General features: G+C 36.7%; 1 protein-coding gene across 4 annotated transcripts in view; it reads left to right on the top strand.

The window, feature by feature from the left end:
* LOC120429252 (monocarboxylate transporter 12-like) overlaps positions 1 to 22,324 on the top strand; it is a 78,752-nt gene extending 56,428 nt beyond the window's left edge. For all 4 annotated transcript variants that reach the window (XM_039594465.1, XM_039594466.2, XM_052707579.1 and 1 more), the window contains 7 exons: positions 1,540 to 1,699; positions 5,807 to 5,948; positions 13,492 to 13,632; positions 18,375 to 18,542; positions 18,603 to 18,964; positions 19,201 to 19,785; positions 20,772 to 22,324. In XM_039594465.1, coding sequence (XP_039450399.1) covers positions 1,540 to 1,699; positions 5,807 to 5,948; positions 13,492 to 13,632; positions 18,375 to 18,542; positions 18,603 to 18,964; positions 19,201 to 19,785; positions 20,772 to 21,078 — 1,865 coding nt within the window. In that variant the 3' untranslated portion in view covers positions 21,079 to 22,324. The remainder of the gene's footprint in view (positions 1 to 1,539; positions 1,700 to 5,806; positions 5,949 to 13,491; positions 13,633 to 18,374; positions 18,543 to 18,602; positions 18,965 to 19,200; positions 19,786 to 20,771) is intronic.
* The last annotated feature ends 942 nt before the right edge of the window (positions 22,325 to 23,266 follow it).

Genomic DNA, 23,266 nt, shown 5'->3' with positions numbered 1-23,266 from the left:
CAAAATTTGCAATATGGATATCAAACAAAGCAAAATTTTGTATATTTGTCACCTTATTAATTTTTTGTTGGAAAATACTAAAATGTTCACATAAAAAAACATTTTTTTTAATTTTGGGCATCAAACAAAGCGAAAATACTGAAAGTTTTAAAATTATTATCGCCGGTACTTTTGAGCTTGTGCTAGAAATTTTTTGAGGTGCACAGACTTTAAAAAAAACTACATTAAATCAATATTTTGTTAGGAAAAACCTTGTCGGAGCTTATTTCATTAGTCTTCAAATTCTTGAAAACGCAATTTATGATGGATTTCCATGACTGTAAATTCATATTTATTTGAATTTTAAGCAAATGCACACACAAAAACAAACTTTTTACAGACATTTTAAAAAACAATGTGGCATCCCTGAGTATTTTATTAGGTTTTCGTTATATAAAAATTGTCATGTTTTTAAAACTGTTTTATTTTTTTCATCTATAATAGTCCAAATTGTTTGTCATTTAATACTTTTTGCCTTCCTCACCTCACTGAGGCAAGGCTATAAAATCACTCGAAAAATGAACTTCTTAAATACGACTCCTAGATATACCTTCACGTATACCCATCGACTCAGAATCAATTTCTGAACAAATGTCTGTGGGGATGTGTGTAGACGTGATTTTTTTTCCACACGATTATCTCAGAACTGGCTGAACCGATTTTTGCCGGATCCGCCTTATTCTGTTCGTTCTGTGGTCCCCTAAGACCCTACTTAATTTATGTTATGCCAAGAAAAAGATTTTTGTAGATACAAAAAGGGTGATTTTTTGCCTAACCTCAAAAGGCCGGGGCTTTTTGTTTACGTGCGAGAGTCGCGCCAGAAGTGAAACGCCCGGTTGCCACATTGCTTCAAATGAGAGTCTGCATGTTTTCTGGAAAAGTCTGTATAAGGTTTATATTTTTTTCATAAACTTATTTTCATTATTACTTTGTAAATGTGAGGAAGGCACCACCCACCTAATGGTGGATTAAGAAAAGTTTTTAATCTAAAAAACCTTTACTTTTAGTTGAATAATTAAAAAAAAATCAATGCAAATACTGAAAAATATACAAAAACAGAATTTATTTACACTCCTGACCAATCCATTTAGTCGTTAAACTAACAAAAACTTATGCATCAATTATCACGGTATAAATGTAGCAATTTAACTTTGCATCGCTCTTCAATGAATTCATCTCCAGCAGGGCATCAAATTAATCATTTTCACTTGCTTCACTCACTACACAACACAAAGCAACGCAACAGCTTTCCCATCGGCAGTGTGTGCTGTTTATCACAAATCCTCCCAACTTTCTCACCCATGCGTAAAAGCTCTGTCACCAACAATTCCCCAACAACTTCATCCCTGCTGCATAGTGGGCCACCCACACACCTTAACGCGGGCAGAGCCAAGGACGAAACAAGAAACAACGAGGACCAACTTTTACCTCCCACCCACACGTTACCTTTGTCGGGAAACAATCTTTTACAGCTCGTTCTCTCTCCCTCTCTCTTTCCAGGAGTGATTGTGGGCATCGGGGCCGCAATGGTCCGGGAGTCGGCCGCCGTGATGCTGGGCCATTACTTCAAGCGGCGGAGACAATTTGTCGAAATGATCACGATGTCGGGCGAAGGTGTCGGCGTGGCACTGTTCTCTGTGATACTCAAGGAGGGCGTCGGGTAAGTGGAAAAAGCAGCGAAGAAGCGCTCAAGATGAAGAAGTGGACTATCACGAAGGGCATGTTTTTCGGTGCCGGCGATAGTTTATCGCAACTTCCGGTGGCATACTTATCGTAAACATTCTCGCTCGTCGACGATGGCACGGCACGGTATATGACATTGGCAGGGGCAGTTTTGTTTTGCTTTTTTTTACTTCTTTGGGACCGACAACAACAAGGACGAGTTTTTTTAAGTTGAAGGCAAATTTTATTTTCAGAGGTGTTAAAAAAAGATCAGAAATTTGTTGCAGAATTTTGAATTTGGTTATAGATTATTTTAATAGCCACTACAGAGCAGTTCTCTCAGATTTCGGTCATTCCATTTTTTTGTATTTTTTAAATCCGATTGAAACTATTTTGGTGCCTTCGGTATGCCCAAAGAAGCCATTTTGCATCAAAAGTTTGTCCATATATTTTTCCATACAAATATGGCAGCTGTCCATACAAAAATGATGTATGAAAATTCAAAAAACTGTATCTTTTGAAGGAATTTTTGATCGATTCGGTGTCTTCGGCAAAGTTGTAGGTATGGATATGGACTACACTGAAAAAAATGATGCACGGTAAAAAACAATTTGATAGTTTTTTATTTATTTTTTTGTCACTAAAACTTGATTTGCAAAAAAAAACACTATTTTTATTTTTTTATTTTTTGATATGTTTTAGAGGACATAAAGTGTCAACTTTTCTGAAATTTCCTGGTTGTGCATAAAATCTTTGACCAAGTTATGAATTTTTGAATCAATACTGATTTTTCCAAAAATCGAAATAATGGCCGCAAGAATTTTTCACTTCATTTTTCGATGTAAAATCAAATTTGCAATCAAAAAGTACTGTGATGAAATTTGGATAAAGTGCACAATTTTCAAGTTAAATCCATTTTCATATGACTTTATTTTGAAAATAGTCGCAGTTTTTCATTTTTTTAAATAAGTGCACATGTTTGCCCACTTTTGAAAAAATATTTTTGAAAAGCTGAGAAAATTCTCTATATTTTGCTTTATTGAACTTTGTTGATACGACCCTTAGTTGCTGAGATATTGCCATGCAAATGCAAATGCTAATGTCGATATCTCAGCAACTAATGGTCCGATTTTCAATGTTAAAATATGAAACATTCGTAAAATTTTTAAATCTTTTCAAAAACAAAATTTTAAATCAAGATTAACATTTCAAAAGGGCCAAACATTCAATATTACCCCTTTTTAATGTTTGTCTTGTTTAAAATAATTCGAAAATGTTTTTTTCGAAAAGATCGGAAAATTTCACGAATGTTTCATATTTTAACATTGTAAATTGGACCATTAGATGCAGAGATATTGACATTAGAAAATTGTGGGTTGTTTGGGTGAGACTTAGAAACATCAATTTTCCTGTTTTTAAAAACTTGCATGGCAATATCTCAGCAACTAAGGGTCGTATCAACAAAGTTCAAAAAAGCAAAATAAAGAGAATTTGCTCAGCTTTTCAAAAATATTTTTTTCAAAAGTGGGCAAACATGTGCACTAATTTGAAAAATGGAAAACTGCGACTATTTTCAAAAAAGTCACATAGAAATAGATTTAACTTGAAAACGCTGCACTTTACGAAAATTTCACTAAAGTACTTTTTGATTGCAAATTGGATTTTACATCGAAAAATGAAGTTGAAAAATTTTTGCGACCAATATTTCAATTTTTTTTTTAAATCAGTATTGATTCAAAAATTTACAACTCGGTCAAAGATTTTTTGCACAACCTGGAAATTTCTGAAAAGTTGGCATTTGATGTCCTCTAAAACACATCAAAAAATGAAAAAAGTTAAAATAGTGTTTTTTTGCAAATCAAGTTTTAGTGACAAAAAGTTTAATTAAAAAAGCACCATTTTTTACCGTGTATCATTTTTTTTTCGGTGTAGTCCATATCCATACCTACAACTTTGCCGAAGACACCAAATCGATCAAAAAATCCCTTCAAAAGATACAGAAGGGCAGGAAAAGTTGACAGTTTCACAGCAGTATTGCAAAAGTATTTTTTATTACATGCCGATTGTCAAAACAATGTTTCTGGTAAAATTTAAAATATTAACAACTAAAATAAATACAATTCAAAAATTGTTGATTTTTTTTGCATGATCTTCTCGACCAGTGAAAACAAATATGTATTATAAATATTGACAACTGTACAAAAAAAAGCTTTCCATGAAAAAAAAATTCTCTCATTTAAATGAACTGTTTATTGGGACTCATTTTGTAATACAGTCGACTCTCTGGCTGTCGATCTTCTTGATATCAATATTACTCCAGCTGCCAATATGTTTTTCAGTCTCTTTATGAAGCATGCTTTGATTTTTCGTTCTATAATTTGATATCTCCCGCTTAATATCGACAACGAAAGAATTCACTGGATATGGTCATTTCAACCTTCAAGTGTCCAATTTATTTTAAATTAATATGTTCAGTAGGTAATTTTGAGCAACGTTTGTTCTACGAAATACTTTACTTCGATTATTTTATGTTTTTTAAGTAATTTTTTTTTTTTATTTTTTTATTTATAATATTACGTAAACGTTTGTTTTTGATAGAATTTGCCTTAGTCTACCATCTCCTAGCATTACCTTTTGTCTTTTTAAGTTTTCAAGTTTTAAGTTACAATCGATTTTACATGAATTTTCAATGCAATTCAGATTTCAAGTCGAGTTTTTTGACCCCTGATTTGTTGGGTAATTCTTTTTTAAGGAGCAAAGCCCTAAAATAAAATTAGTAATGGTTTTGTAATTATTGTTTAAAACAAGTTTGATCGCTTAAAATGCAATTTTCAATCATTTTCCTTAAAAAGTATAAATTTTTATAAATATTTATCATCATGCCATCAAATTTCAATTATTATAAAAAAAAACAAATATTTTTACCTCGGCCATAATCATCAAATTTCTTTTTTTTTTTTTTGCATAATAAAATTTTAAGCTTGGTCGAAATCTTCGCAACCATAATGTGCGAAATTGTTGCAACGGCCTAATTATGAAAAATTTAAAAAATAACATAGGTTTTAGGTATTATATACAGTTTGTCATTTGTGACAACCAAACAAAGAATTTTATAAAATATAATTTTACAATTGACATATTTTAACATATTTTAAAGCCACCGAAGTAATTCTTGAAATTTATTGACTTGATGTTTAATTTTTGTAAAAAAAATGTTTGGTTCTACAAATCAGAAAAAAAGCAACTAAAAATAAAAATTTTACCATTCGTTGAAAACCACTGCATTCAACCGACACATGGTCCCGAGGCACATAAGTTTTCCATTTTTATAACGCCCCCGTGGGCGTACCAGAACCAGCCCCGTGTCCCTGGGGCATGGTGGCTGCCGGAGGACCCGGTGGCATAAATTATCCCAAAATATTGAAGCGACATCATTTCCATAGAGTGTAACCACCAAACACACACACACACCGTGAGTCCCACAATCAGCAGAATGGTCGTTTTGTTGGCGGGAAAAACTTTTTTTTTACTCAACTGATGACATCCACGGTTGACGGCCCTCGCACTACCTCCCCAAGGCGAGTGAAACTTTTGCACACTCCTTCCGGCTGTCCGTTTCGGAGGACAACCTTGCGGAACGGATCTGTGTCCGCCCCTTTTGGTTCAATTTTTGAAGTTTACTAAAAGCTTCATTTGGTTCCGGCCGGGTGATGTCTTTGGGTGGAATTTATTTAAAATACGCAGGAAATACATATTGTCAAAAATAAAATATTTAAATAAAATTATACATAATTAAACAGATAAAATAGTTGAAAAAGGGGTTTAACGGAGTGATTTATAGAAAAATGTATGTTTTGAAAAATAATAGCATTTTTTAATTTGTATACAACATCTCGCAACACAAAACATGTTAATCAAAAAAACATAGTTTTATTTTAATTTCTCATAAATGATTAACCCCATTACACAGTATATCCTTTCAGCAACTATATTGCAAGTACAAACAGAAAATCTCATCGCATCGCTAATTTCCAAACATCCTTCTTTTCTGACTTTCTTCTCCCCAAACTCAATCTCTGCGGCAACAACGACAACAAAAACACAGGAAGATGGGCTGGCGCTTGGGCCTGCAGGCCGTCACCGGGCTGGTTTCGTTCAGCTTCTTCATGGGACTGCTGTACCGGCCGGCCTCACTCTACCATCCGCAGCGGCGTGCGATTCTGCATCTGAAGAACCAACGGAAGAAGGTAATTAAGGATGACAATTTTTTGCGCTCAAATCTTTTGCTGCCTGGCAAAATTTACGTTCTCCGCGGTGCCGAAATCCAGGACGCGTCACGACGACTTTGTTCGAGAAGAGGAAAGAGTGGGACAGTTTTTTGGCCAAGTTTTTGCTGGCGCTTTATTACCCGAGCTGGAGCCGACGCGCGTCCTTACGGGACACACGATTTGTTGTAATTTATGCGAGTTACTAATGTCTTTCTCGTAAAATGGCCACGGTGGCCCATTTTCGTGACCTGCCTCAACAAGGCTTTCTTTGGGCGAAGCCAGTCGACTTTGTGCGACTGTCGGAGCTGCATTAATGGGATAATTCGAGTTTCCTGTTTTTGTTTTGCGCACTCAAGTGAATGAAGGTTGAGATATTTGGGTTTCGAGGATGAGGGGAGGATATAAACAGTTGTAATTACTGATAATGGGACGAAAAGAAATTAGCACCACTCGGAAATTAACTGCATCAAGCCCTTAACACATTTTATTTTCTTTTATTATGACCTGCAATTAAACAAATAAAAAAGCATACTCTTTAAAATGTCGTAAACATAAACACACACAACAGTTAAGATTTTTCAATTATAAAAATTAGCCGGAATTAGCCGATCATACATAATGGGCATGTGCATATTCAAAAATCTGTATCGTGAGAAGGGACTTTCTTATCGATTTAATGACTCGGCATAGTTGTAGGTTTTAGAAAAAAATATGTACACGGAGAACAAAATCCTAGTTTTTCTAGATATCTTTTTATCGCCAAAAGTTGAATTCCCAAAATATAATAGAGCAACTACGCGTAGACACCTATGCCATGCTATGCTAAAATAAAATTCCCGTGAAAGGTATATTTAAGTTTTCGAATTGATTTATGTTTCAGGAAACTAAAAAAGGCATTCTTTGCACTTGAGTTTGGAAAGTGCAAAATCTGATACCGAAGACACAGAACTTTTTATTTAATATGTTTCTTGGAAAAATATTTAACAAAGAAAAAATATATTTTTTGATTTTTAGAAATTATGTTAATTGCAATTAAAAAATCATTCTTTTATTTTTAGATGTGAACCAAATAAGCAATCAAAAATTACTCAACAATTTTTTGATGATGTGTACTGTTTGCTACGTCCCGAGCAGACGGAAATAACTTTTGAATAACATTTTTTGATATTTGAAAATACTAGGTCAATAACAATTGATGTTATTTATAACAAGATTTGTTATTCGTCGTTATGATTTTTTTGTTATTGGATTGTTATTGTAATATCAGACTAATAACATTTTTAGTTATTCTTCGAACAAATCTTTGTTATTATTTTTTTTTATTTTATCAACTAATCCGATCATCCCTATAACAGTTGGAGGTATTCTTCCATAACAAAAAATGTTATTCCCAAGTTGTTTTGGCTTTCAAGCAATATCAGACCAAAAACTAATTTTGTTATGATAACATAAACAGTTATTAAACTCTTATGCAAAAATGGATTCTTTCAAGAAGATTCCATAACACTTTCTGTTATTTTAACAGTATTCGTTATTGAAATGGCATGAATTTTGTTATTACCGTCTGCCCGGGACGTAAGTTTTCGTTCGAAAAATGTTATTTTTTGTCGATTTAAAAAATGTAAGCTATTGTGAAATTTTGTTTCCTTTTTCCATAAAATTAAATTAATAATTTTAAAATCAGGCGCAGCATTTCAAAATGACCAAGCTAAGTGAATTTAACCCTTTCAAAAGTGTGTTACTCTTAATTCCAACATTTTGAAAATATTTGTATCGAAGAGTGTAGAAAATTTTACATAAAATTTATGTTCAAGCTGTGAAAATCGAACTAATAGTTTCCGAGAACCGTGGTGTAGTGGTAAGCGTGGTTTCCTCTCACCCAGTCGGCTTGGGTTCGATCCCAGACGGTTCCGGTGGCATTTTTCGTGACGAGATTTTTCTGATCACGCCTTCCGTCGGACGGGGAAGTAAATGTTGGCCCCGGTCTAACCTAAAGAGTCAGGTCGATAGCTCAATCCAGATGTAGGTGTCGTCTCCCTGGGTCCCTGCCTCGGTAGAGTCGCTTGTAGGCAGTTAGACTAACAATTCAAAGGTCGTCAGTTCAAATCCCGGGGTGGATGGAAGCTAAGGTGTAAAAAGAGGTTGCAATTGCCTCAACAATCAAACCTTCGGGCACCTAGTTTCGAGTCGGAATCTCACAATCGAGAACGCCAAGGCAATGCTGTACAGCGAATAATTTGATTTGATTTGATTTGAGTTTCCGAGATATCGCGAGTTGAAAAATGATGACTTATAAAATGACACTAAAAAAAGCTCATTTCTAAAACAAAAATCAAACTTTAGAGGCTATATCTTAGCAACAAGAAGTTGACCATCAAGACAAAAAAGAAATTGTTTGATTTTTTCCACTTCTTTTTCATAAGTATTTCCAAACTGCAAAAAATGGAACATTTTTTTGAAAAAAAAAACCGTAAAATGTTTATAACTAAAAAAAATTACAACTTATCATAAAACATGCGGTCAATTTCGATTGCAAATTTGATTGAAAAGGTTTTTGAAATTTCTTTAACCGATATCTTCTAAAACATTTTTTAAGGCAATATCTAAGGTTCCAAATTTCGCACCAATTTAAAAACTCTGGTATACTATTGAAAAAAAAAGTTTTTTGGATTGCAACTTTTATGAATAAAAAATATTTGATTTTGAAAATTCTTAAATAAACCCTTCAATTTTGCAGAAAACACCAAATCAATCAGAAAATTCAGTAGTATGACCAGCCCACATCGTTGTATACTAAAATAATTAATGCTATTGACAAAATCCATTCAAAAAAATAAAAAAAAAACTTCAAAAAAAACTTGCAAAACTACAGAAAACTAAAGTTGATTTTGCTGAAAACCTTTTCAAAATAAACTGAGCCTTTAGATTTTTTTCAGATATGGACATGATTTATTGAAAACGGTGCACTTTATCAAAAAATCTGTAATGTACTTTTCGATTGCAAATTTGAAACTGTAGTAAACATTTTTTACTAGGTTTTTTTTTATTCAAAAAACATCATAACTCGGCAACATTTTTGTCCACACTTCTTTATGGCTCATAAGTTTTTGTCACCTAAAACATATCATGAAATTTCGCAAATTTTAAATGCTGATTTTGAGAAATAGAATTTTTGTAAATCCCTTGCAATTTTAGTAAGTTTTTGTTTATTTTGTTCTTACTCTTGATGACACCTTTATTTACAAGCAATAACTGTTTCAAAATGGATTATGATGTAACACACAGCTGTAAGGAACTCCAAAACTCTGTTATGTACCTTAAAACAACTTATTGTATCTTGATTATTCACCAATAAAACCAAATTGAAATTGGATTGAATTTTTGTAAAAAAGCTAATAAAAAAAATTCCGCGTGCTTTTCTTTCTTAACCAATTCCATCAGAAAATTCTTTCAAAACTTGAAGATTTTCAAATATTTTCGTGCCATTTTTATATGAACAGCTGCCAAAATTGTAAGGAGACTTGTATGCGTGAACCAATGGCACAAAATGGCTTATTTAGCCATAAAGAAGGCTTCCACAAAGTATGAGTAAAATAATAAAAAAAATATCGAAATCAGCCGATTTCATAGAGATGGATGTTGCAGATGGAATTGCAAAGAAAAAAAGCATGCTCATCACCTTTGTGAGAAAAAATATTTAATATTCATCCACAGACCACACCGCACGAAAAAAAAATCTGCACACGCAAACAAAATTCAAACCTGTGGAATTAAATGAGCATGACAATTCGGTAAAGAAGGTTTCCAATACTGATGGACTACATAATTCTGCGTGTAATATAACATAAAACATCATGAAATAATGCAATTTTTACATCGAGGAATTACTACTTGTTTTGCTGTGTATGGTCAACATGGTCTTCGGTGAAACGACTTGATTAGAAACGACAAACGAATATGTCACGGATTTCTAAATCCGTATCCAACAGCCACTAATCACAATATTTTCCATTAGAATTAACTCCAACGCAGTAATTCGAAGTTCGTTTTCACGCTCAATTGGAGCGGAAATGTTATTTGAAAATTGCCAACGCGGTTTGCTCAACCTGTCAAACTTTCATACGCTTCCATTTCACCCAAATACACACCCCCAAAAGCACGTTGTCAATTCCGACAAACCGACAAACGGATTCCACAGTCAATTTCCACGTGTGCGAGCCGACAAAACTTTGTCTGTATAATGGGGCAAATTTTCAATCAACCTGGCTGGTGCGCCATCGCGTGGTGGTTTTGAAAATTGTTTTCCACCTGGCTGGCACGCGGTGCGTCCTCGTTCCGGTGTCATAATTTCGCCAGAACGTGCCACACGTGTCCTGTTCCTGTGTATCACGACGCCAGAGGCTGGGGCTAATAATTGTGTGTTCCGAGAATATTTTGGTGACCATGGTGTGGCTTTGCTCGGAGTGGTCAACGGGCAATGCCACAAAATGGCTTACGAGCAAATTAATTTTACGATCCGCCGGGAAACTGTTCATAAACAATACAATAAAAACGGCATTGAAATTGGAACGGGGTTCCCATAAACCCCGAAACGGCTCCGGAACAAAACCAATGTTATTATGATGGAATTCATTTATGTACTTTTGGCAAACTCAGCTGGACGGTGGAATTAATAGGCGTATGGGCTATTTATGAACGCTGGATGTCCTCGTAAGTTATGCTGGACAACACCAATGTATTGATTACTAAGTTACGGCTAAGTCGTTCCTGAATTGCTTTGAACTTGTATGATTGGTTTGCCATAACCATATTTTAGCATTACATGGAGCATTGCGGTTATAAGGTTTCCGAAGCTGCTTAAATTAAAAAGTTTTCTAGTTTTATTCTAAAGCAAAATTAATAAGTAAAAATCGGATTTTATTTTTCTGAGATATCGTATGTTTAAACCAAAGGGCAAGCACACTAAGAAATCTTTTTTTTTTATTTTGATTAAATTGCAGGCCGAATCTCAGCAATTGAAGATTGGCATCATAATAATAAATAATTATTTTTTAAATTCAAAATAAAAACGTTACTTAATCCACCCTTAGGTGGTTGGTGCCTTCCTCACATTTAAAGGGTGCTATCCAAAATGCAAAAAGTGCGTAAATAACACTTAAGTGCTTATAACTTTTGATAGGGTTTTCAGATCTTCAATGTTTTGGACGCGTTAGAAAGGTCTTTTGAATTCCCAGCCTGCGATAAGTCGCATGAGCGATCCGGACAACGTTTCCATAAAAATATCTGAGATCCGGCCTCGAAAAAGTGCGCAAATAACACTTAAACGCTTATAACTTTTGATAGGGTTGTCAGATCTTCAATGTTTTAGACGCATTGGAAAGCTCTTTTGAATACCTATCCAACGATATGTCGCATGAGAGATCCGGACAACGTTTTCATCAACATATCTGAGATCTGGCCTCCAAAAAGCGTATAAATAACACTTAAGTGCTCATAACTTTTGATAGATTTGTCAGATCTACAATGTCTTGGACGCGTTGGAAAGGTCTTTCTAAAAATGTATAGCAAGACGGGGTTTCTTACAAAAACCACCCTTTTTACAATCTTCCGGACTATTGTCAAAATCGTTTTTTAGCATAACTTTTGAACTGCCGTTTTACGGCGATATGATGTATACGCCATTTTGGACATTTTCAATTTTATTGTACAGTCTGATAAAGAATGTTAAAAGCTACCTCCTGACGAAAGAATTTTTCAAAAAACTGCTCTGGGGCCCATTTTATTAAGCAAACAAACAATGATGTATACGCCAATTTTACTCATCATGATGTATGTATACATTGAGAATTGCTAGAAGTCAAATTCATTTCTGTTTGAATGTTGATTTAAGGTTTTGGGACCAAATCAAGACTTGGCAATATTTTATTACATTAATTCGATTTAATTCTTAGGGGACGTCCAATAGGCGTCATCCATAAAGTACGTCACGTTCTGTGGGAAGTGGGGGGTTTTGAGTAAGCGTGACATTGCGTGTTAAAAGCATAGGGAAATCGTGACAAAGGGGGGTGGAGTGAAATTTGGCTGATTTTAATGTGACGTACTTAATGGTTGACACCTTATCCACATCCACGTAGATACTTTTTTGAAAATTCTAGACCCATCCACCTCCCTTGTGGACAATTGCTCATGCAAAAAAAATGTGTTTATGGAGCGTAGACAATCGCTAAGGGAGCGTTCTTTCATTACGTAACGCAAAAAACCGAATTTTAAAGCCCCCTCTCCCCTAGTAACAAAATTTCGATACAAATTTTAAAAATTTTGTATGGAGCATAACACGGCCTCCAGCCCCCCCCCCCCCACTGCGTTACGTAATAAAAGAACGCTCCCTAATACCCTCCCCCACTTAAAGCATCCACGTGGACAATGCATTACGGAATCCGCTCAGCTGTCAAAATAGCTGGCACAAAAAATATAGCCAGCCTAGTAGCCAGCTTTGATCAAGCAATGTATACATACATCATTGGGAAGTAAAAGTAGTGATTTTTTATTGCTATTTTTTAGGCCAAATGATGTTTGTGGTTTAAAATTGTAGAGAATAGGAAAAAAACAAGAAATTTTGTAGGGGCCACATTTTTATTGTACTTTTTAACAGTTTCTACAGAGCAGACCTTAAATTAGTCATTTTAAATTGAAAAAAATGAACAAAAACAGAAAATCGTGTCTACAGCAAAATCACCTCGATGGCGTATACATCATATCGCCGTAAAACGGCAGCGAAGTACTTAACTAAACTGCATAATTGGGTCTAGGAGGTCTAATTGAGAAATTAATTTTTCGAGTGATTTTATAGCCTTTCCTCAGTAACGTGAGGAAGGCAAAAATGTGTAGAAAAATCTAATTATAAACTATTCGGATATGATGCACTTTATTTAAATTCAACTGAAGCACTTTTCGATTGCAATGAAAATTTTAAATATAAAAATGAGTTTTCAGTGTTTTTTTACATTAAACATTAAATAAGTTATAACATTGCCCAATCAAAATAAACAGGAATTTCAAAATGGAATTCGAGTGGAAAATTTTTAAGCTCATGATATATTGTTAGCATTTTTTATCTATAAACGTATTGCTAGAAGACTATTTTTAAGTTATTCAACAAGTTTTTAAATTACATTGGATGAAATAAATAAATGAAATGTCATTCAATTATAAACATAAGTTTCATTAAACAATTTATACCAATACTAAATCCAACCAAAATAGAAATATCATGACGTGAGTTTGCAACAAAAAAGTTCAATATTCATATCAGTAGCTGACAAGACACAGCTTTTTCCAAGTCCTCGTCCAATATGGCTGACCCTGGAGTATAGTCTTCACCTTACTTGAACGACGAAACATCGATAGAATAACAAAATTTTCCCTCGACATCATACTGATTTTTTGTTGCTCCAATATCCTCATGAATTTACTGAACCATTTTGTTCACCCATTTTCATTCGATTTTCCCCCCTCCCCGCAGGTGAAGGAAAAGAAGACCCACGTCCGCACGCCGAAGCCCCCGTTCCTGGACTTTAGCCCGCTGAAGCTGCCCTCGGTGCGGATGCTGTCGATTTCGGCGGCCGTGGCCGCGTTCGGCATCTACTCGCCCATCTTCTTCCTGGTACGTATCACGATGAGCACATAACCTCAATACAATTTTCAATCACTTTTTTTTTGCACTCGTGTTGAGCAACTGCTGTTCGGCAACTGTCCACCGGACGGCATGTGCCAATCTCGTTGCCGGAAGTTGGATGATTCCCAAGATTACACTCGAGGCGATAATAAGCGAACATGTACACTTTTTGGGGAGTGTTCTTGAACTACGTAGAAGTAATTTTATAGAAAAAAAAACACTTCAAAAACACATTAAAAAAAGAAGTTAAACAAAAATATTGAAAATATTTTTTATTCAAGCATTTAAGTTCATGGACGACCCCCTCGAAAGCTGTCAGTTTAGCAAGCGAAGCCCACCCCTCGTTCGCATCCTTGCTTGTTCCGTCAAGTGTCTTTCACAATGCCAAATAGAGGGGAGGGGGTGAAGGCAAGCTTTGGGGGTCTTTTCAACTTCGATAACGCCAACGCTGCCGGAATGTTGACACATGAGGGCTCTCGAGGGGTGAGACGATGATTGATGAAATGGTAGAATCTGGTGACTTGGCTGAAAATTAAACCTGCCACGGAAAGCGACACGAGGGCCTCGATTTTTGCTGGGGTTTTTTTTGGGTTTATTTATTTTTGGGGGATTTTTTGGGAAGTGAGAATTGCCTGGAAATTGAATTTTGAAGAATCTGCTCAATGTGTTGAATTGATTTGTATTGAAAAACTCGATTAAAATCAAATCAATAGTTCAAAGTAATAAAAAAATTTAAATTTACTCTTTAACAATAAATCAATGAACTTCAACTTGAAGATATTGGTTTCCATAAATTTAATATTTCAAAGTCCATCAACAAAACACAAATCATGTAAATCCATCCCCACACATTACTACTTTCATCATCCAGCTGGAAATAACTAAAACACTCCTTAATTGGCTTCATAAATCAATGTAATTAGCTCGCCCTACCGCAAGCGCAAAAAAAAAGTAATCTAAGATTTACAACCACCTCGTACAGTAACGGGCTTCATCACGCCGGAACATCGATGTGCGAGCTCGAAGATAAAAAAAAAAGTTTAATAGCTTTTCATCACTTGACCTATTTCACGCGAGGGATTATGCTCGTTATCGCAGCCATTTTCACTTCACGATCATCATCACACTTTCCCATTAAAAAATGTGGCGTCCAGATATGAAAGTGCGCACAAAAAAGTAGGTACGCCCGTACACGCGTTATGACCCCGACCTCGCAGATTTAGCCATAACCGTTGGTTCATCTAATCCTTGAATTTATTTCAATTTCAATTTTAAGCTTATTCAAAGATTATCTCAGCCAGCTCGCGGGAGCGGAAAAGTACGCTTCCGCATGGTATTGTTTAAGTCGCGGAAAATCTCATTAGCACCGAATTTCGTCATTTGTTCTCCCCCGATCCCTGAATGAACTCATTAATTGCTTCGCGACGGAATTGTTTCCCACGGCGAGTCGATTTCGTTCGTGAACGGTTGTATAAAATTTCTCAGAAGAAACTTGCAGAGATATCTTTTACATGTTACTCAATTGAATTCAACAATCGTAAATGCCATTTATTTTTCATTTATTAATTTCATTATGTATTTATACCTTATTACTTTGTTAATTCAAGTTTAAAGCAGATCAACACCAATTTAAAAGAATAAAACCTTGATTGTATAAATTATGTACGTACAAATACAAACACACAACTTTTGAAGAGATATTTTGGGAATATAAGAGTATTTCACATTACAATTTTTAATATTGCAAAAATCTATAAACATTTAATTGACGTTTGGTAGTGAAAATGCAAATTTCAGAAAAAGAAATTAAAAAAAACTGCATGGGTTGAGTATGTAGCACTAAAAAAATTAGTACAGTAAAGATCTACACGAAATTTAGGTCTATTTGGAAATTATGAAAATTCAAGTATTTTACAATAAATACTCAAATTACGCCTCTTTTGAAACCCATATTTAAAAATAAATGTTATTTAAGTTTTATGTCCGAGCGAGTTGTGGCGCTATAACCACGGCAAATAGTCCAAATAGTGGAAATACAATGTCCCATCCCAGAGGGCCCCGGAGTACCAAACCTTCTTAGCATGGTGCTCCCAACGAATACAACCAAAATCTCGGAGCGTATGGTGGTGTGTCCCCACGCTTCTTCCTCCCCTGTCGATTCAGAATTGTGTTGTTGTTCGAACACCCAGTGCTCAAACTCAACCCAATTACGAATCATCTCTGCGATACGGCTTTACGCAGTAGGCCTGGCCGCTTTAACGGTTGTGATGTTTCAATGCATTCCGATGCAATGGCGCACTACAGATGTTAATAAATGACAAGAAGAGTGCTAGGCGTCATCTAACCTAAGGCACTCTCCAGGATCCCTTCGAAAGATTGGCTGCGCTAGGGTCTGATTAGATTAGATTAGATTAGAAATGTTATGTAAGTTTTATGTCCTTATACTTTTTTACTTTTGGCAGTGCGTGGCCGAATGGTTACGCTGTTCGCTTTGTAAGCGGATGATTCTGGGTTCGATTCCCATCTGCTCCAACCTTGCATCGGATGAGGAAGTAAAATGTCGGTCCCGGCCTTGGTTGTTAGGCCGTTAAGCCATTCCAGGTGTAGGAGTCGTCTCCATGCTATAAGTACAAATAACACACCAAACCAAGCCTACTCCGGTGGAATCGCTGGCGGTGGTTGGACTCACAATCCAAAGGTCGTCAGTTCAAACACTGGGGTGGAAGGTTTCTTGGAATAAAAGAGGTTTGGGTGCCCTCCCGATTCAAGCCTTCGGACTCCTAGGTTCGAGCAGAAACTTGCAATAGAGACCACACAAGACCCGGGGGTCGTTAATGTGGATGGTTTTTTTTTTGTTTGATTGTCGTCATACTTTTAGACTGGCTCAATTAAAACAAATGTTTTTTCGTAATTTCGATTAATATTTTAAAAGATTTCTGTAAAAAAAGTTCATTTAAAATGAGGTTTTAAAAGAAGATTCATTTAAAATAATTTTATAAATCGAAAACGATAAAATTATCAACCTTATCGTTTAACAACGTAGATTGACTCATAATCTACACCTTGGAGCAAAAATCTCGATTTTGACAAAAAATTAAATAATTTTAGAAATCTTAACCAGGAAAAAAAAATTGATTTGTTTTTTTTTTTGTCAAGATTTTTTTAATTTTTTTGTGATCCACAGGTCGAAAGTTTTCCAATTTGATCTGAACTGCAATTTGCAATTTGTTTTGTCTCTATATTTCCTCATCCTTAAAAAATCGCTTAAAAATTTGGAGAAATAAATAAAAGTCATACTCATGTTAATCTTATTTTAAACAAATTGTTTTTCAGCGCACTTTATTTTTGTAAATTCTTTTCAAGAAAACCTATAGCAATAATTATAAATTATCGTTGCTCAAGTTGTTTCGATGAAGTAATTATTTTTAGGGATGCTTGAGCATTTCACGACTCATTCTTATTTAAAAAAAATGTTTTTGCAATTCCGTCGTGAAACTACTAACTTTTCCTGTCATTCTTGAACGACGAAATATCCTACTTTTCTGTATTAAAAATAACAGAATCGAATAGCAACACTTTTCAAAATAAATGCTGAAAATTTCTACTTTTCAGCACTGAAATGGATGCTGAAAAGTTGAACTTTTCAGCACTTGTTTCGAAAAGTAACACTTTTCAACATTTTTTCGATTCAAACGATTTATTGACAAAATACATGAAAATTTGACATAAAATTTCACTCAATGGGTGTTTTTCGGAATTGCAAAAAATGTTGTATGGAACTCGTTGCAAAACTTGATTTTTTCAGCACTTGTCGTATTTATCCAACTCGGTGAACCTCGTTGGATAAATGTACGATTCGTGCTGAAAAAATCCCCTTTTTGCAACTTGTTGCATAAACTACTATTTTGAAGTTTTTTTTTTTTGATTTTCAAAAGGGTTATCAAAATATTAAACTTTCATATTTTTTCTGAGATTGAAAAAAGACAAATTGTATTTTGTAATGTTTTTTTTCATCCAAAAGGGTGTTTAGGGACATTTACCGATCCATAAGGCTTTCTAGGCTCAATGAAAAAAAAATAATTTAACCCAAAAATGACGAACTTCTCGTCACAGTGTCCTGATGCAAACAATGAGCTGCTCGAGCCGTCACAGCTCTGCGAAGTATGTTGGCTGACTTATCGGGCGCTTATCCAAAAAAAACAGCTAGACGTTGCCTGACAAAAAAATGCTAGAAAGAGATAGAAAATCTGATGCAAACAAACGTCCAGCTGCCATGTAAACATACTTTGAATGTGATAGTAGATTTCTGACTAGAAAGCCTTATGCGAATTTCAGAAATTTCGGTACCAAACTTCATGGTTATAGAAACTGGACATAAAAATTGGCATTTTGACGATTTGGACACAACCTTCACTGACCTATATTTTCAATACCGAGCGTGATAATTGGAATTATGTTAAAATTATGTTTTTGGTAATGTTTATTAGAACCTTCTTTTATTTTGAGATAATAATGTTGTACGAAATATTCAAATATTTCGCCAACGCCGTGCTAAATAACACTCGCCGATATTATTTAATTTTGGCAAACCTGAACCTTTGTAATCGGTAAAAAAGTATTTTCATAAGAATAAAAATTTTACAATACTTGAAAATTGCTGGTCTCAAAATTATGTTTGACTAAAGACATTTTTATCATTTTATAATTCAATTCTTACCATGTTTTCACAGTCTCTTCACGGATTTGCCGAAGGATACGACATGCAGGACCTGGTCCTGCTCCAGACCTTCCTCGGGCTTTCGATTGCGCTGGGGATCGTGTTCAGCGGGTCGTCCATCAACAAAACGCTGGAGGTGTCCTTCAAGAAGATCCGAATATCTCGTCAATATGTTTGCCAGGTACGATGCTAGTGTTTCAACACAAATTTTATGAAACAATCATTCAACTCTCGCCCCCAGGGCTGTGTTACGTTGGTGTCCCTGTCGCTGCTGGTGCTGTCGGCGGTGGCCGACTACCGGGGCCTGTGCTTCTCGGCGTGGGCCTACGGGCTCGGTCTCGGTGGCTACCGGTACACGCTGAAGATGCTGGCCATCGAGCGGATCCGCGGCAAGTACTTCTCCAAGGCTTGGGGCTTCATCAAGAGTGCGGAATCACTGCCGGTGCTGTTCGGGGTGCCACTGTGCGCCTTCTTGAACGATTCTTCCCACCGGTATGGGCGCGCCGGGTACTACATCTGTGCGGCCAGTGCTGCCATCTCGGCGATTATTCTGTTTTTCGTGGGCCATCCGGACGGGAAGAACATGAAGTATTCGGCGAATGGGTGAGTTTTGGGAGTTGGGTCTCGTTTTTTAACCAGTATCTCATAGAACAATATCTGCATGAAATGTGTACAAATCAGCGTGCACAGTACCCAATTAAACTGGTCAACCGGAAATGAACAGAGGCAATTGTATAACGTTCTAACACGTCCTTGCTAAGCTCCCAGCACACCAATTAGCAAATCTCCTTACATTACCGTAACGACCTTCTTCTGCTCTATCTGTTCCCCTTTGGCAGATCCATTACATCACGGTGCACGGCACCGACCTCGTCAAGCGACTGCCAGCATGTGCTCAACCGAAGCTTCTCGTCGCAGCGTTTTAACAATCAGTGGTATCCCAACGCTACCACCACCTCCAACAACACCAACACCCACGCCACCAACCTGTCCAGTAGCGGTGGAGCCGCGGCAGCCTCCACCGCCGGAACGTTCCCCGGTGGACATCGGGCGCAGCACCACCACCACCTGCAGCAGCAGCAGCATCAACTGCCCCAGCAACGGTGCCTCTCGACTCAATTCATGAACGGTGGCCCGGGAATGTTCCACAGCTCGATGGCACTAGCCGATGGGGGAGGAGGTGGCGGAACGACCACCGGTTACAACTATCACAGTCCGTACTGCCAGAGTAGCGCCAACGGGCGGCTCCACAAGAGCCTTTCGTTTGCCTTCCAGACTCCGATGATGGGTAACGACGAGGAGCCACGGGTTCACCACGGGTATCATCAGCATCAGCAGCAGCAGCAGCATCAACAGCAGGGAGCGACCTCTAGTCATCTGCCCCAGTATCCGGGCGAATACCCGCCAAGCAGATGCTACTCCAGGTAGGATTAGTTTCCGCGTCGTCGTGTTTACTTTAAAAACACACATAATTTCCCTAGAATATTTAGTTTCAAGCAGGGGTTCTGCATCCACCTTTAATAAGTTTTCAATCTTATTATTTATTAAGTTTTATATTTTCAAAGAATAATCTTCAAACAAATTAATGATCAAATAAATTTCTAGTGAAATTATGTTGAACTCTTTATCTAAATCCCACGTTCAAACACCCCGCGTGTAATCCTTTCCATCCATTTCCTAGAACACAGAAATGATTACAGTCTTAAGCATACCATCCAAATAACAGCAACAACGTCGCGCCAATGTCCTCAACTCCCTACATGAAGCTTAGCAGGCGATTTCGGCCTGGCTTCGCTGCGTTGAAGGCAACTTTCGCAAGGAAAAGCATGCGAACCCCCTCTTAGTAGGCCGACGACGATGACAAGGGAAAATTCTGCCGTTGATGGGCGAATTATGCGAGAACATTGCCACTCGGGTTTTCGAGATAAAGGGCAGGTTCGATAAGGCTAGACCATGTTGTGCATTGTTTGGAAAGAGGGTATTGATTGCTCATGGGGTTGTTTTTGGAAATGAAAGTAGCAGTGCCGTTGAAGAATTCTGTTTTGTTTTTATTTTTTTATTTGAGAAATCAACAAAACACATTTTTTTAAAACTAATGTTTAAATTTTTCTTCACATTGTTTTAGATACCAAATCATATGTACAAAATATAATGCCTATGCGTAGCAGAACCCTTTTGAGAAATGTAACGCCCGATCCCTTACATCAGTGCTACGCTAGTCAACGGTCATACTGATCGGGTCTTCCATTTCACACTGGGATGCTTTGTTAAACTTTGAAAAAGTTCATTCATAACCACTATAACGCAGGTGTCTACATCCAGGCGTTTACCGACTTAAGCCAAAAAGCTCAACGTTTACCCGCTCATCTCAAACGTCCATTTCAATCTCTGCTCTGCTCTCTCTTTCCAGGTGCGAGATCCACAACCCGACCCCCTCCCACCAGCGTGACTCCCTGCGTCGACCGCCATCGGCCGCGGCCGGGCCCGGCACCACGTCATCGCAGTACTTCTGCACCAACGGCCTGCAGCACAACCCATCCCGCAGCCGCAGCGTGCCCGAGGGCCTCGCCAACGGGGGACACCAGCGGGGCGGCGGTACGGGCGCGGGCGATTGCCACCACTGGAACCACTGCCACTGGACCACCACCAACGGGGTCAACTTTTGCCGGCCGACGCGGCCCATCCAGGTGGTGGAACAGATCACCACGTCCGTTTGACTAAAGTTTAAGATCATGCGCTTTTTCCTCTGCGTTTCGATTCACCTGCTGGAGGGACTGTTTTCGTAGATATGCGTCGCGTTACGATGACCCTCGCAGGGTAGAACACCGTGGGAGCAATTCTGTCTCAATTCTGAGATATAGTTATAAGGTGACGACTATGGAAGTCTGAAAGTCACTTTTTTTTGGTTCGGAGATGTACATTTTTCTTCCCTCAAAATTTTTCCCAAAATTCCTTTTACAAATTGTTAAGAATAGTACCCTACATGTGCATTTTTCAAGTGCCAGTTTTAAGAAAATCATTATTTTTCTATGAAATCTTAAAAATTAAACACACGATGACGATTTATTTAGTTCTCTGCATTACCTTCTTTGCTTTGGAAAATGTTATCAAAACTAAGTTCATCAACTTTTGTCTGATAAATGTCAGCACTGCTCATATTGCCTTTGCTGTCTCATTGTTTGAAAAATGCATTTTATCCATTCAAAGGCATATTTCATATATGTTTTTCCCTAATTAATTTCTTCAAACCCTAAAAGAAATAATTAGCTTAAACAGCTTTAATATTTTGACCAAAAAAAAACAACATTATACATTTCAGAGAATTGCTCCCCAACCGTTGCAGAGGAAAATCGCATCCCCCCATTCATAAATCATCATCACTTGCGTGCGCTCAAAGCGTTGCATTTAACCATCAGTTTAGCGGAAAATATCGAAAAACGGCACTTTTGAATTTTAATCATAAATAAATAATAATAAATGTGTTCAACGCACGCGGAGTAATTAATCGGCCGAGTGGAAGTCAAGTTTGGAAAACATTGTGCTTGCAGCAGTGAGGGGGTTCGCGATTGAGTATGCTCAATCTAATTAACGACTAAATTAGCAAATTTGCGGAAATAATGTGTGTGCACTTGTGCGTGTGTGTGTGCGAAAGTGTGCGCGCGAGTTTAAACCACCCCTCCCACTGGCTCACTGGCGTAAAACTCCCCTCACTCGAATAAGAACGAAATTTAATCACCCAAACCGCACGCAATGACCCCGGGGGTGGGAGAGGGCACCAGGGAGACTTTGCTGAATGTGCCCGCGAGGCTGGGAAAAGCGTCATTCTAAAATGTGTAAATAATTATTTCACGTAGCAGTATAATGGTTCCAATCAGTTTTCGAGGTTTATAATTACGCGCATTCACATTTGTCAGCAGAATCTGAAAGCGACAGTTAAATGAGCGAATGAAACTAGGTCGAGAGTGTATGAAACAGAATAAAAGAATGAAAAAAAGTGAGTATCATTCACGAAAATCATCACGTTTCTAATAGAACTTTTTATATTATTTTGTTATACCTGTTAGCATTAGGTGACGTGTACTTACGTATTAAGTAGATATTCGAACGAAACTACGCCAAAGCGTGACTGTTATATCACGAAGTATTGTAATTATTATTGTTTTTTACTATGATTACTATCGAAAATGTTTTGTAGGTTGCGAGGAATTGAACGAAAACGGAGGAATTTAACGGAGAGAATGTTGAAATGTATATTTTGTTTAATAAAAGTTTATTTCCATTAAAAAAAGGCTTTTCACTAATCAGAAAGAAATTCATTATTGAGATTGCAAAACCTTAAATCGAAATCAACGGTAAGTAAGTAATAGTATGGTACAATTATGCATGAACCTGCCATACAATGCAGAAAACTTATTTTTGTATTCTGTATCTTTTCTAACTTAAACCAAACAAAAATATTGAAATAATTAACAAACACATGGTGAAAATGTGTTTTGGATCACGGTCGTTATTCTCAGGTTGCACAGAAATCCTAACCTGCATTTTTCACTAGCCTTGTTATTTGGCCATAATAAGTTTGCAAAATATTAGAGTATTGACGAAAAATTATTGCGGTACTGTACATCGAAATTTCACAAAAATTCAAAACATATTCAATTTAGCCCAAACATGCCCAACATGCAAGGTATGATTTTTCAACGCAAGAAAGTGTATTCCAAACTGTTTACAGTAAATTAGACTTTTATATCAGAAAAGGGAAAATTTCATATAATCTTATGAAATCCTTAGATTTTTTTTTAAAAGAATTTCAAGAGAAAAAAATTTAAATATGATTTTTTTATGTAAAATTAAATTTAAAAAAACAAAAGTACTCATTTATAAAAAAAATGTTGTTTAATCCACCTT

This window comes from Culex pipiens, chromosome 2 (genome assembly GCF_016801865.2).
Source record: "Culex pipiens pallens isolate TS chromosome 2, TS_CPP_V2, whole genome shotgun sequence".
Taxonomy (NCBI): Eukaryota; Metazoa; Arthropoda; class Insecta; order Diptera; family Culicidae; genus Culex; species Culex pipiens.
This window is presented reverse-complemented; position numbering and strand designations above follow the sequence as displayed.